The sequence below is a fragment of the Carcharhinus amblyrhynchos genome, chromosome 10, assembly GCF_965287045.1.
Source record: "Carcharhinus amblyrhynchos chromosome 10, sCarAmb.v2.hapA, whole genome shotgun sequence".
NCBI lineage: Eukaryota > Metazoa > Chordata > Chondrichthyes > Carcharhiniformes > Carcharhinidae > Carcharhinus > Carcharhinus amblyrhynchos.
In genome coordinates this window covers 103897972-103911895 of record NC_137333.1, presented here as the reverse complement: position 1 = coordinate 103911895, position 13924 = coordinate 103897972, and the positions used below count along the sequence as shown (strand labels likewise).

Below are 13924 nucleotides of genomic sequence, written 5' to 3'. Positions count from 1 at the left end.
TTTGCTTTTATCTCAGTTTCTGGTCAATGGTAGCCAGCCAGGATGTTGATAGTGGGCGATTCAGTCATGGTAATGCTATTGACTGTCAAGGGGCAATGGTTAGCTTCCTTTGATGGCCTTGCCTGGTACTTGTGTTAATTGCCACATGCCATATTGTCTGAGTCTTGCTGCATTTGAACATGAACTGTTTCAGTACCTGGGGAGTGGTGAATTTGCTGAACATTATGTGATCATTAATGATCCCCACTTCTGATGGTGGGAATGTCACTGATGAAGCAGTTGAAGGTAGTTAAGCTTTGGATACAACCTTGCGGAGCTCCTGCAGTGATCTCTGTCTATGATGGACTTGATACACAGCAATATGCTAACTGAGTAACCACATAGAATACTTGAGTGAGACAGCACTGAAGGAGGCCATTAGACTAGTGCCAATCTTTGGCAAGACCATTCAATTAATCCCACACCACATTCTTTCATCCTGGATCTTTGAATAACAGCCCTTCAAATATTCTGGTTAAAATTGCATGACTACACAGCTCTGCAACAAATGGATTGATGTAGCAGAAAGTCAGAACTGCACAAAGAATGACCTTCAGGATCTGGTCTGGTTGAACAGATTTGACTGACCCTCTGGTTCATTCACAAGTGCAGCAGTAGAGTGGCACAGTGGTCAGCACTGCTGCCTCACAGTGCCAAGAATTTGGGTTCAGCATTGGGTGACTGTGTGGAGCCTGCATGTTCTCCCTGTGTCTGCGTGGGTCTCACTGCAAAGATGTGCAGGTTAGGCGACTGGCCAAGGTGAATGAATGGAGTTACGGGGAAAGGCTGGAGGAGATGGCCTGGTTACGACGCACTTTGGAAGGTCAGTGCAAACTCGAAAGGCCAAATGATCTCCTTCTATATTGTAGGGATTCTCTGATGGCTGATTGGTGAAATTCTATTTTTAGTACATAAAATTTTCCCAGATTATTACAGCTTGGCCACCCTGTATTGTTCATTTCAGTGAATTGGACGTTAACTGTAACGTTTCCATATCCTTGCAAAAACTGGAGAACAGAGCAGCTTGAGAAATACATTTCAGTTCTTTCTCACCTCAGTGAGTGGAAGCTGTTTGTTACAAAGACGCAAGTGGTTCATGAAAGTCCTCTTGAAAAGGAAACCTGTCATCCTTACGTGATGTGACCACGTTCAGAGTTAGATCAGAGTTGAGGAGGAACTTCTTCACTCAAAGAGTGGTGAAGCTCTGGAATTCTCTGCCCATTGAAGTGGTGGAGGCTACCTCGCTGAATATATTTAAGTCACGGGTAGATAGATTTCTGATAGACAAGGGAATTAAGGGTTATGGGGAGAAAGCGGGAAAGTGGAACTGATCCACTTCAGATCAGCCATGATCTTATTGAATGGCGGGACAGGCTCGAAGGGCTAGATGGCCTACTCCTGCTCCTATTTCTTACGTTCTTATGACCAAGTTAGGTGCATTGGCCGTGTTAAACTCTTCCTCAGTGCACCCGAACAGGCACTGGAGTGTGATGATTAGGGAAGTCTCACAGTAACTTCATTGCAGTGTAATGCCATAGAGCAATAGAGATATACAGCATGGCAATAGGCCCTTCAGCCCAACTGGTGTATGCCACCCTTCTTTTTAATCAATACGCTTATCCCAATTGCCCCCATTTGGCCCATATCCCTCGATCCCCATCTTACCCATGTAACTGTCTGAATGCTTTTTAAAAGACGAAATTGTACCCACCTCTACTACTACCTCTGGCAGCTTGTTCCAGACACTCACCACCCTCTGTGTGAAAACATTGCCCCTTTGGACTTTTTTGTATCTCTCCTATCTCACCTTAAACCTATGCCCTCTTGTTTGAGAACCTCCTACCTTTGGGAAAAGATGTTGGCTACCTAACTGATTATGCCCCTCATTACTTTATAGACCTCTATAAGATGGCTCTTAATGCCCATGCTCTGGGGAAAACAGTCCTAGTCTATCCAGCCTCCCCTTATAACTCCAAACCATCAAGTCCCAGTAGCATCATAAGTAAATCTTTTCTGCACTCTTTCTATTTAATATTATCCTTTCTATAATAGGGGTGACCAGAACTGTACACAGCGACCAGAGCTATACACAGGATTCCAAGTTTGGCCTTACCAACATAAGCCTACTTGTGACACTAATAAATAAACTTTAAATTCAACATAGCATCTTGAATAAAAAATGTCATCTTTTGTGACACAATGTAATCTGATATAGAATTCATAAGGAGGACTCTTTAGAGGAATCCTTATCTGAGGAAGGATGTCCTTGCTATAGAGGAAGCACAGTAAAGGTTTACCAGGCTGATTCCTGGGATGGCAGGTCTGTAACATGAGGAGAGAATAAGTCGGTAAGGATTATATTCACTGGAGTTTGGAAGGGTAACGGGGAGGTGGGTGGGGGTGTCTCATAGAAAGCTATAAAATTGTAACAGGATTAGACAGGCTAGGTTCAGACAGAATGTTCCCAATGGTGGGGGAGTCCAGACTGGGATCATAGTTTGAGGATAAGGGATAAACCTTTTAGAACTGAGACGAGGAGAAATTTCTTCACCCAGAGGGTAGTGATTACATGGAATTCACTATCACAGAAAGTAGCTGAGGCCAAAACATGTCCCAATTTCAAGAAGAAATTAAATTTAGTTCTTTTGGCTAAAGGAATCAAGTGAAATGGGGAAAAGGAGTGGGGATCAGGACATTGATTTTGGTGATCAACCATGATCAAAATGAATGGCGGAGCAAGCTTGAAGGGCTGAATGGCCTTCTTTTGCTTCTGGTTTTTATGTTTCTGTGTATGTTTTACGAGCTTGATCAGGCTGGTGATGAGAAAATGCTCCCCCTGGTTGGATAATATAGAATATGGAGTCACAATAGGCCACTTAGGAGATGATAAGAAGTTCCTTCACTCAAAGGGTCGTGAGTTAGTGGAGTTCTTTATCCATGAGATCCATGGATGCTCAGGCATTGAATATATTCAAGAAAAGACCAATAGATTTTTGGGCACTAAGTGATTAAGGGACATTGGGTTGGCACAGGAAGGTAGAGCTGAGATGAAGAATGAGCCATGATCTTGTTGAAGGACGGTGCAGGATTAGATGGGCTGAATGGCTTCCTCCAGCTCCTGTTTCTCAATGCTGATATCAGTCCCTTACTTTGAACTGAATACTTTCAATTCAGATGACTGCGGCACAGTGGCACAGAGGTTAGCACTGCTGTTTCACAGCTCTAGGGACCTGGGTTCAATTCCCGGCTTGGATCACCATCTGTGCGGAATCTGCACGTTCTACCCATGTCTGCATGGGTTTCCTCCGGGTGCTCCAGTTTCCTCTCACAGTCAGCAAGACGTGTAGGTTAGGCCATGCTAAATTCTCCCTCAATATACCCAAACAGGCACTGTAGTGCGGTGACTCGAGAGTTCTCACAGTAAATAAGCTTTGACAAAGAGTCATCTGGACTCAAAACATCAGCTCTTTTCTCTCCTTACAGATGCTGCCAGACCTGCTGAGATTTTCTCTTTTGATTTTCACAGTAATTCTGTCACAGAGTGAATGTAAGCCTACGTGAGACTAATAAGTAAGCTTTAACTTTTAATTGTCTGTTGCCATAGGAACGAGTTCAGGCCCTGGACAGCCGATGTCAAACCGATTAAGATTGTTAAAGCAAAGCAGCTGTACCACCCACCAGAGACTAAAGTCGCTCATGAAACCAGTTACAACACCACCTTCAGGGGGCAGTTCAGCAAGCGGGCAGAAATCATCAGACCAGGGACAGCAGACACCAAGGTCCCTGAGCGCAGGAAAATGCGCAGCCTCTACAGTGAAGCCTATAAGGAACCTGCCAAGGTAAGACCGAGATCCCATCACCTCTCCACGCTCTTCCAAGATTATTACCAGCAGAAAGGGAGATGGTGCTCTTGTGGTAATGTTGCTATCTTATTAATCCAGAGGCTAATGCTCTGGGGATACGGGTTCAAATCCCACCAAAGCAGCTGATGAACATAAGAACATAAGAAATAGGAGCAGGAGTAGGCCATCTAGCCCTTCAAGCCTGCCCCGCCATTCAACAAGATCACGGCTGATCTGAAGTGGATCAGTTCCACTTTCCCGCTTTCTCCCCATAACCCTTAATCCCCTTGTCTATCAGAAACCTATCTACCCGTGACTTAAATATATTTAGCGAGGTAGCCTCCACCACTTCAACGGGCAGAGAATTCCAGAGATTCGCCACTTCCAATTCAATTAATAAAATCCGGAATTGAAAGCTAGGCTGGAATTTTACCACCACGGGAATCGGGGCAGGCGAGGATCAGACAATGGGAAGGCCCATTGTCCTTGGGCAGGATTTTAGGGTTTCGGGATGGAGCGAGGCCATTAAAATCCTGCTCTATGTCTCAGCAATGGTTACCATGAAATTATCACTGATTGTTGTAAAAATTCTTCTGGTCCACCAGTGTTCTTGAGGGGAAAAAAAACCTATTATTCTTACCCAGTCTGGCCTACATGTGACTCCAGACCTACAGCAATGCGATTGACTCTTAACTTGTCCTCTGTAATGGCTGAGTGAGCCACTGAGAAACTAGGGATGGGCAACATGTGGCTTGGCAGTGGCACCTACGCCCCATGGAAGAATAAATGAAAAAAAATGATGAAAGTATTTAATCTGACAAAGGGTCATCTCGACTCGAAACGTTGGCTCTATTCTCTCCCCCCACAGATGATGTCAGACTGAGATTTTCCAGCATTTTCTGTTTTTGATTGAAGTATTTGATGGGAGTAGTCCAGGGGAAGCAAGAATAACTTTAAGTTAGGAGCTGGGTGAGTCAGGGAGCCTGCTTGCTTCACACAAAGGATAGCAGAGATTCAGAAATCTCTCCCTCAGGAATCTGCTAAAGGTGAGGGTTTGGTCAAGTGGGAATGACCAGCTGAACAGGCTGATGGGCTGAATGGCCCACACCTGCTGTTCTCACTGGAGGACAGATTTAATTCAAAAACAAAATTTAATGCTCTTAACTGTCCGAGCAGGGAAATGTTGCAACGTAGCAGATGCTTATTGCAGCTCTGTGCCTGAATCCAGTCAAGGGTTGGGTGAGTGCATAGACTCCACAGAGATGCAGCTGTGAAATAGGTGGTTCCTGCAACCTGGTGGGATGAGGGGAGTGCAAAACCAGGCAGCTCAATCTGGCAATTCAAACCTGGTCATTCACATGTGGGCGGCACGGTGGCACGGTGGTTAGCACTGCTGCCTCACAGTGCCAGGGCCCTGGGTTCGATTCCTGGCTTGGGTCACTGTCTGTGTGGAGTTTGCACATTCTCCCCATGTCAGCGTGGGTTTCCTCCAGGTGCTCTTGTTTCCTCCCACACTCTGGAAGAACATTGGCCGTGCTAAATTCTCCCTCAGTGTACATGAGAACATAAGAAATAGGGGCAGGAGTAGGCCATCTAGCCCCTCGAGCCTGCCCCGCCATTCAATAAGATCATGGCTGATCTGATAGTGGTTCAGTTCCACTTACCCAAACAGGCACTGGAGTGTGGCGTCCACGGAATTTTCACAGTGACTTCATTACAGTGTTAATGTGAGCCTACTTGTGACAATAATGCTTGAACTTAGACATTGTGCATCTAACTGATTAACTTCAATTGCTTGTTACTGTAATTATTACGCATGTGGTATTTCACTTACACTTGCTAAGACAGTGATGAGCAGCCTACGTGGGTGAATGGGCTGCATGAGTGGCCCTCCTCCATCTCAGTGGGCTGCAAGATTGGAATTGGGCTTGTTCACTAACCATGACCCCATGAATAAGATTAAATATATTTAATACACGCTGAATATTTTATAACCAGTTATAGAAAATGCTCATTTCTCTATTAATAGAACTGTCATTGAATTCAAAAGGTTAAAAACAAAAGGAATATTAGCACATTAACTATGAGAGCTGTGCTCTCCCTCTTTCTTTATTCATTTATGGGACATGGGCATCGCTGGCTGGCCAGCATTTATTACCCATCCCTTGTTGCCTGAGGGCAGTTGAGAGTCTGCTGTGGCTCTCGAGTCACATGTAGGCCAGACTGGGTAAGGACAGCAGATTTCCTTCCCTAAAGGACATTACTGAACTAGATGGGTTTTTTCAACAATCGGCAATGGTTTCATGGTCAACAGTAGATTCTTAATTCTAGATTTTTATTGAATTCATATTCCACCATCTGCCGTTGTGAGATTCGAACCCAGGTCCCCAGAGCATTAGCTGAGTTTCTGGATTAACAGCTTTGTAATAATACCACCAGACCATCGCCTCCAATGTCGTGAGCAATCAGCACACACCTCTCTTTGCTTGCCCATGCTTTACATGTGAATCACTTCAGTCACATCGGAAGGAAGAAAATACTATGTGGATGAAAATCAGTCACATGTAGCAAACCCTGCATACAGGCAATGATCAACACAATATCTCATGGGCCTCACTCAGAACCTGGATGGCCGTATGTGCGCCCAGGCCATAGGTTGTCCACCGCGGTGGTAGAAGCTACATAAATGCTGGAATTTTCCAATCTCTGTCATCTTGTTACCACTGCCAGCAAGAATGGAAAATTTGGTGTTTGGCCAAAGCTCCAATCACTGCAGCCAGACCAGAGAATTGCAGTTGCAGGTGAGGTTGGAGAATTCTCGCCATATTCTTCTGCATGGAGCAGCCCTCTGCCGGCAAAAGGAACATGTCCAGGCATTGCGTCTTATTTGAATTAAACAATAACGTGGGGAACAATAGTCCCCTGCTGCATTCTCCATGACAGTACCTCAACCAATCAGGGTCAACATACCAACCAATTAGCACCTTTTTCTCATGTTCCCAATCATGTAATAATTGTTTGCTCCCTTTGATATTCAACATTCTTGCATCTGTCCTGATGAGTGTAAGATGGAAAACTTTGACAGGGTGTCTCTTTTTCAGTAATACTTTTTAAAGTGCTGAAATCAGCTTCTTTAAGCTTTTACTCAGCCCTCCCATTCCCTCTAATCAGCTGTTTCCTTTTGCCTCTTCAGAGCATCTTGGCATCTTTCGTCCACTTTGAAAAGGTGCCATTTAAGTGCAAATTATTGTATTGCAACACACACACACACACACACACACACAAATAGACACACACGTATTCACACACACGTATTCACACACACACACACACACAGACTCACACACATACACACACACAAATAGAGACATACGTATTGACACACACACGCATGTACACACACAGACACACACATATTGACACACACACACATACACACACAAATAGACACATGTATTGACACGCATGCGCACACACACACAAACACCCACACACATGCACACACACATGCACAAACACACACACATGCACACACACGCACACACACATATTGACACACACACTTACACACACAGATACACACACACAAACACATAGACATACACACATCGACTCACATATATATATTGACACACACATACACATATAGACACACACGTTCACATACACACACAGACATACACTGAAACGCACACATGAAAACATATTGACACACATGCTCACATGAAATCAGTCACACATACTTCTGCTCTCTCACATACACATACCTATTCTTTCATACACACTCACACACACACACTCACTCACAGACACACATATGCACATACACACACAAACACAGCCTCATTGTCAAGCGCGCAGGAACACGGGCATATTCTCCTACACACACTCATGCTGTCACTCAGATACACTCTCTCAGTCATGCGCACACACACACACACACAAACACACACACACACACACTCTCACACACACACAAACACACACAAACACACATTCTCATTCGTGCAGGAATTTCTCTCACACACCACTGACACAGAAACATTGAAAATAGGAGCAGGAGTAAGCTATTCAGCTATTTAAGCTTGCTCTGCCAATGTGATTATGGCGGATCCTCTATCTCACCATCATACCCCTGCTCCCTCCCCATACCTATCGACACCTTTAGAATATAGAAACCTATCTATTGCCTTTTTAAGCATATTCAGTGACTTGACCCCCACAGCTTACAGTGGAAGGGAATTCCACAAATTTACCATCCTCTAAGGGAAGAGATTTCTCCTCACCTCAGTCCTAAACGGCCTTCCCCATATCCTGAGACTGTGACCCCTTGCTCCAGACCCTCCTCCCGTCCTCCCAGTCAGAGGAAACAACATCCCTACATTCAGCCTCTCCAGCCCTGTTAGAATTTCAGATGTTTCAATTAGATCCCCTCTTATTCTTCTAAATTCCAGAAGTTAAATTATAAACCGAGCTCTTTGAGAGAATTCTTCTCCTTAGAGGAGAAAATGCTAAAGGGAGATTTCAGAAATGTGTTAAATTCTGAAGGGTTTTGATTGGAACAAACTGCTGCAATGGCTGAAGGGTTGATAACTACAGCTCATTGAAAAAAGATAATTAGTGAAAGAACCAGTGGTCAGATGGAAATAAATTATTTTGCTTAAAATTGCTAAGATACCAGGACCAGATGAAATTCATCCAAGGATACTGAGGGAGGTGAGAATGGAAATTTCAGAAACACAGGTGATAATCTACTAGTCTTTCTTAGACATAGGGAACTGGAGAATTATGAGTATCATACACTTATGCAGAAAGTGGTGCAAGGGACTTCTAAATACTACAGTTCAGGACAAAATCAATAGTCACTTAAGACAAGTGCAGAATTACTAAGGAAAGCTAGCATGGATTCATTGAGGGAAAATCATATTTAGCTAGCTTGCTGGAGATTTTTGAGTTGGTAACAGAAGGTTGATAAAGGCAATGCTGTTGATGTGGTGTATCTGGATTTTTACAAGGCTTTTGTTATAGTGGCCCACAACAGACTTGTGAATAAAATTCTAGTTCATGGAATAAAAGACAAAGTTAGCACTTGAACAAGAAATTGGTGGAGTGACAGGGAGCGGAGCAGTGATAAATGGTGGTTTTTCAAATTGGAGGAGTAGTTAACAGGTAGTTAAAAGGAAGTGGATTGGAATTTTAGACCATACGATTATAAGACATAGTAGCAGAATTAGGCCACTCAGCCCAGCGAATATGTTCTGCCATTCAATCATGGCTGATATTTTTCTCATCCCCATTCTCCTGCCTTTTCCCCATAACCCCTGATCCCCTTATTAATCAAGAACCTATCTATCTCTGTCTTAAAGACACTCAATGACCTGGCCTCCACAGTCTTCTGTGACAAAGGGTTCTACAGTTTCACCACTCTCTGGCTGAAGAAATTCCTTCTCATTTCTGTTTTAAAGGATCATCCGTTTAGCCTGGTTCTAGTTTTCCCTACTAGTGGAAATATCCTCTCCACATCTTGAGTGAGATGTGCCCCTGATGCACAGAGGGCATCCACAAATAACATTCCCCATGACCACTCCCCCACCCCATCCTGCCTCCTCTTCTTTCTCACTGTTTTTCATTCAAGACCCACCCACCCATTCCCACCCACCCACCCTCTCCTACCCACCTGCCCACTTCCACCCACTAACCCTCTGCCACCCATCAGCCCACACCCACCCACCCATCCACTCTCACCCACCTACACTCTCCCACCCACTGGCCCACTCTCACCCACTGGCCCACTCTCACCCACTTAACCCATGCCAACTCGATTATGGTTTGGGCAAGGTATTATCTGGTCAATAGGCTTACCAAGGAGCCAAATTGATTTTTATTCAGTTAAACATGGTGGGCACGCTGCTAATTCCTGCCCTCATGCACATAGAATATTACAGGGGACAGCTTGTGTTAGCCAACCAACGTATTTGGAACCGCCCCCCCCACCCAAAAATAGTGAAGATGGGGACTGGGGAAGGAGGGGGAGGTTTCTATAGATTCCAACCCAGTGACTTCAAAAAATTTGAAAAAGAAATGATATTTTTAACGTAATTACTTTAAAAGTTTCAAAAACATAGAAGGATAAATAGCATGGATTTACACAAGGGAAATCATACTTGACGAATCTATTAGAATTATTTGAGGATGTAACTAGTCGAGGTGACCGAGGAGAACCAGTGGATGTGGTTTATTTAGACCTTCAGAAGACTTTCGACAAGATCCCACAGAACAGGCTGTTATGTAAAGTTAAAGCACCTGGGATTGGAGGTAATGTCTTGAGATGGATAGGAAGCTGGTTAGCAGATAGGGAGCAAAGAGTTGGCATAAAAGGTCTTTTTCTGATTGGCAGTTAGTGGCTAGTGAGATTCTGCAGGGATCTGTGCTAGGACCCCAGCTATTCACATTATATATTAATGAGTTGGAAGAGGGAACTGAATGTATTATCTCCAAATCTGCAGACGATACAAAGTTGGGTGGGAGGGTGAGCTGTGAGGAGGATGCAGAGATGCTTCAGCGTGATTTGGACAGGCTGAGTGTGTGGGCATGTGCATGACAGATGCAGGATAATGTGGATAAATATGAGGTTATCCACTTTGGTAGCAATACTAGGAAGGCAGATTATTACTTGAATGGGTGTAAATTGAGAGACGTGGATACTCAATGAGATCTTAGTGTCCTCGTGCATCAGTCGCTGAACGTAAGCACACAGATATAGCAGGCACTAAAGAAGGCAAATGGTATCTTGGCCTCCATAGCAAAAGAATTTGAATATAGGGATAGGGGTGTTTTGCTGCAATTTTATAGGGTGTTGGTGAGGCCACACCCGGAGTATTGTGTGCAGTTTTGGTGTCCTTATCTGGGGATGGGTATCCTTGCTATAGAGGGAGCACAGCGAAGGTTTACCAGGCTAATATGAGGGATGGCAGATCTGTCATATGAGGAGAGACAAAGTTGATTAGGATTGTATTCACTGGAGTTTAGAAGAGTGAAAGGGGATCTTATACAAACTTATAAAATTCTAACAGCGTTAGATAGGGTAAGTTCAGAAAGAATGTTACCGATGGTGGGGGAGTCCAGAACTAGGTGTCATAGTTTAAGGATAAGGGGTAAACATTTTAGAACTGAGGTGAGGAGAAATTTCTTCACCCAGAGGGTGGTGAAGGTGTGGAATTCACTCCCACAGGAAGTAGTTGAGGCCAAAACATTTCTGATTTCAAAAAGAGATTAGATATAGCTTGGAGCTAAAGTGATCAAGGGATCAGGATATTGAATTTGATGATTAGCCAGTTTCTAGTTTCTATATTTTTCAGTAACTTAAAGGAAATGTATGCTGGGTACATCCAATGAGACCCATTGGATGTACCCTTCAAAGGGCCAGTAGGTGCAGCATGGGCAGAATGGTCTCCTTCTGTGCTGCATTACTGCCGTTTCAGTTGTGTGTGACATGGATGAGTAAATAGATCTTTGTCTTCTTCCCTCCAGCCAGAGAAGACAAGCGTCCAGAGCACCAAACCAAAAAAACCATCAAGCCATAAAGCGCCCAAAAAGGTCAAAGAGAAGCAAATCACATCTGGACGGGCCGTGAAGAAAAAGATGGCAGACAACGCTCCTGCCCCCAAACCAGAGGAAGGAGCAAAGAGTCAGCAGGAGATGAACAACAAACTAGCCGAGGCTAAAGAGTAACGTCACTGCAAATTCTGACACTGGGCCACTGGAAACCAAAATCAGATTCTTCCTCATCAGTCAAGGACACCCTCTAAGTCCTGCAGGGTCTGAGAGCCATTCTTTAGTCAGTTCAGCAGCCCCTCCAAAACTCAGGGGGAGTTTGTTCATCGCAATAGTCCCTTCACCTGCTTAATGTGTATAGGATATAGGAACCCTCATTTCATCCAATCATCAGACACAGCTTACACTGAATCCTGTATCGGCACATCTGCACCCACATTATCAGTGATGACTACCATCCGTGTCACAGCAGCAATAATTGGCTCATGGTCAAAATTACAGTCGAAAAACAAATTTCCAATCTGTGGCTTATCTATCTATCGATCTCTTATCATGAGTCCAGCTTTAAACCACCTGAACCCATGTTCTTACAACCATCTGAAACGATCATTCAGATTCCATGCATAAACATCTCAATTGGAACCCCCCCCCAGTAGCTGTTATTATCCATATTCACGCTCCTCCCTTAGATACCAGCCTGTATGTCAGTCCTGGTTTTCATTATTCTCTAAGTTTCCAGTTCTGCATACTAAAGCTTAGCTGCCTTACAGCTGAGACCAGGAGATCTGATTTGCCAGAGGTATTGGAATTCGATACAGGTCTCATGCAACATTCCACCCTTACCACCGCTCTCCCCACCCCTCACTGCCCAGCCCCAATACCCTTCACCCCACTGCTCTAGCCTAAGGGTTCACTTGTGCGCCTGGTCACTGAATGAGGGAGAGGAACCAACACAAGATAGGTCACAACCTCATCAAGTTTCTTTTCAGTCTCTGCCTTCGTTGCCCAACTTTTATTCTTTACTGCACAACTTTGGATTAACTTTCACTGCCAGCTCCAGAAACCAGGCCGGGGGATTGTAGGGATGAGCTGGAGGCCAGGGACAGGGTGAAATTCTATTTGAAAATCTGCCCCTTTTGTGACCCCATGGCCAGTTTAGAAATAGATCTGAGCGGTGAGGATCCCACTATCGTTGGTGAGGATCCCGCTATAGTTAGTGGGGCCTGCTGAGGCTGACTGGGGAGAGTAACTTTGTTTAGGATAAGTCCTGGTTGTAGCTCTCAAAGACCTAACTGAGCATTGACTCGAGTCCATGCACAATTCCCAGTTTATACCTTTCTCTTAGATTGTTTTAGATACACACATGCAGACGCACATACACAAGACACGCGCACACACGCACACACACACACACACACACACACAAACACACTCATGTGCATACACTCACACACACATACTCATGTACACACGCATACACTCTCATGTGCATACTCACATACATGCACTTATGTGCATATACTCACGTGTATATACACACACACTCACGTGCACGTGCCCACACACACACACCTACACATATGCACACTCCTTTAATACACACATGACAAAAATACCTGCACACGTGAACATATGTGTACACCAATGTGAGTGTGTATGCATATGTTCACATCTATACTTTTATCGTATGCATCTCTACTTCAGTAACATTTCCTGTAACCACAGCAATGAAAGAATGTGCTGTACATTCTTCCTGATGGTTTCTCAGTCTGATGGGAAGTTTCTTTTTGGTGCCACGTGGCCCAGACCTTGTTATAAACACACCGATAGTTTTCCGTTGATTGTGCTGGGGAACACCACACTTTGGTGCTATTTCATTCATGTTGTGGCAATGGGAATGATCAATTAATGTCAGTGTAAAACTCCCAATTGTGATGTGCTTTGTGACCTTTGCTTGCAGTTATTTAACAATAAAAGCAAATTGTGAACACTTTCAATGTGTTCTCTCTTGCTCTCTTTTTGTGTCTCAGTCTGTTTTGCTTTCTCTTTCTATTGTTTATCTGTTTCTTTTTCTCTGGGTTTCTCTGTCTGTCTCTCACTCTGACTCCCTCAGTCCATCTCTCTCACTTTCTCTATCTCTGCCTCGCTTTCTTTGCTTATCACTCTGTCTTTTTCAGTGCCTGTTTGTCTGTTTCCCTGACATAAAAGCAAAGTACTGCAGAAGCTGGGGGCAGAACTCCCCCAAAAAATTCTAAGTGTCAAATCCGTGTGAAAATTGAAGCAATTCATGCTGTTTTTATCAGTGGGAGCTCAGAGAAGAATCTCCCACATTCTGTGCACTGCAGAGGCCCCAGTGTGAATGTCATTAAATTTCAGGGGGTAGGGCCTATTCCCACTGGAGAGGCTGAAACCGGCACGCTGAGGGGCCATTGCGCACGTGCCGATCTGTCAGCGCCGAGGTCGGCACATGCGCAGTGGCCCTGCACTGA

The 13924-nt window shown here is 44.3% G+C and overlaps 1 protein-coding gene across 1 annotated transcript in view; it reads left to right on the top strand.

Moving 5' to 3' along the window:
- Positions 1-13432, top strand: part of map6a (microtubule-associated protein 6a) — a 47100-nt gene extending 33668 nt beyond the window's left edge. Inside the window, exons 3-4 of the mRNA XM_080197986.1 lie at positions 3644-3878; positions 11412-13432. Of these exons, the coding sequence (XP_080054112.1) occupies positions 3644-3878; positions 11412-11612 (436 nt within the window). The 3' untranslated portion in view covers positions 11613-13432. The remainder of the gene's footprint in view (positions 1-3643; positions 3879-11411) is intronic.
- Positions 13433-13924: the final 492 nt, after the last annotated feature.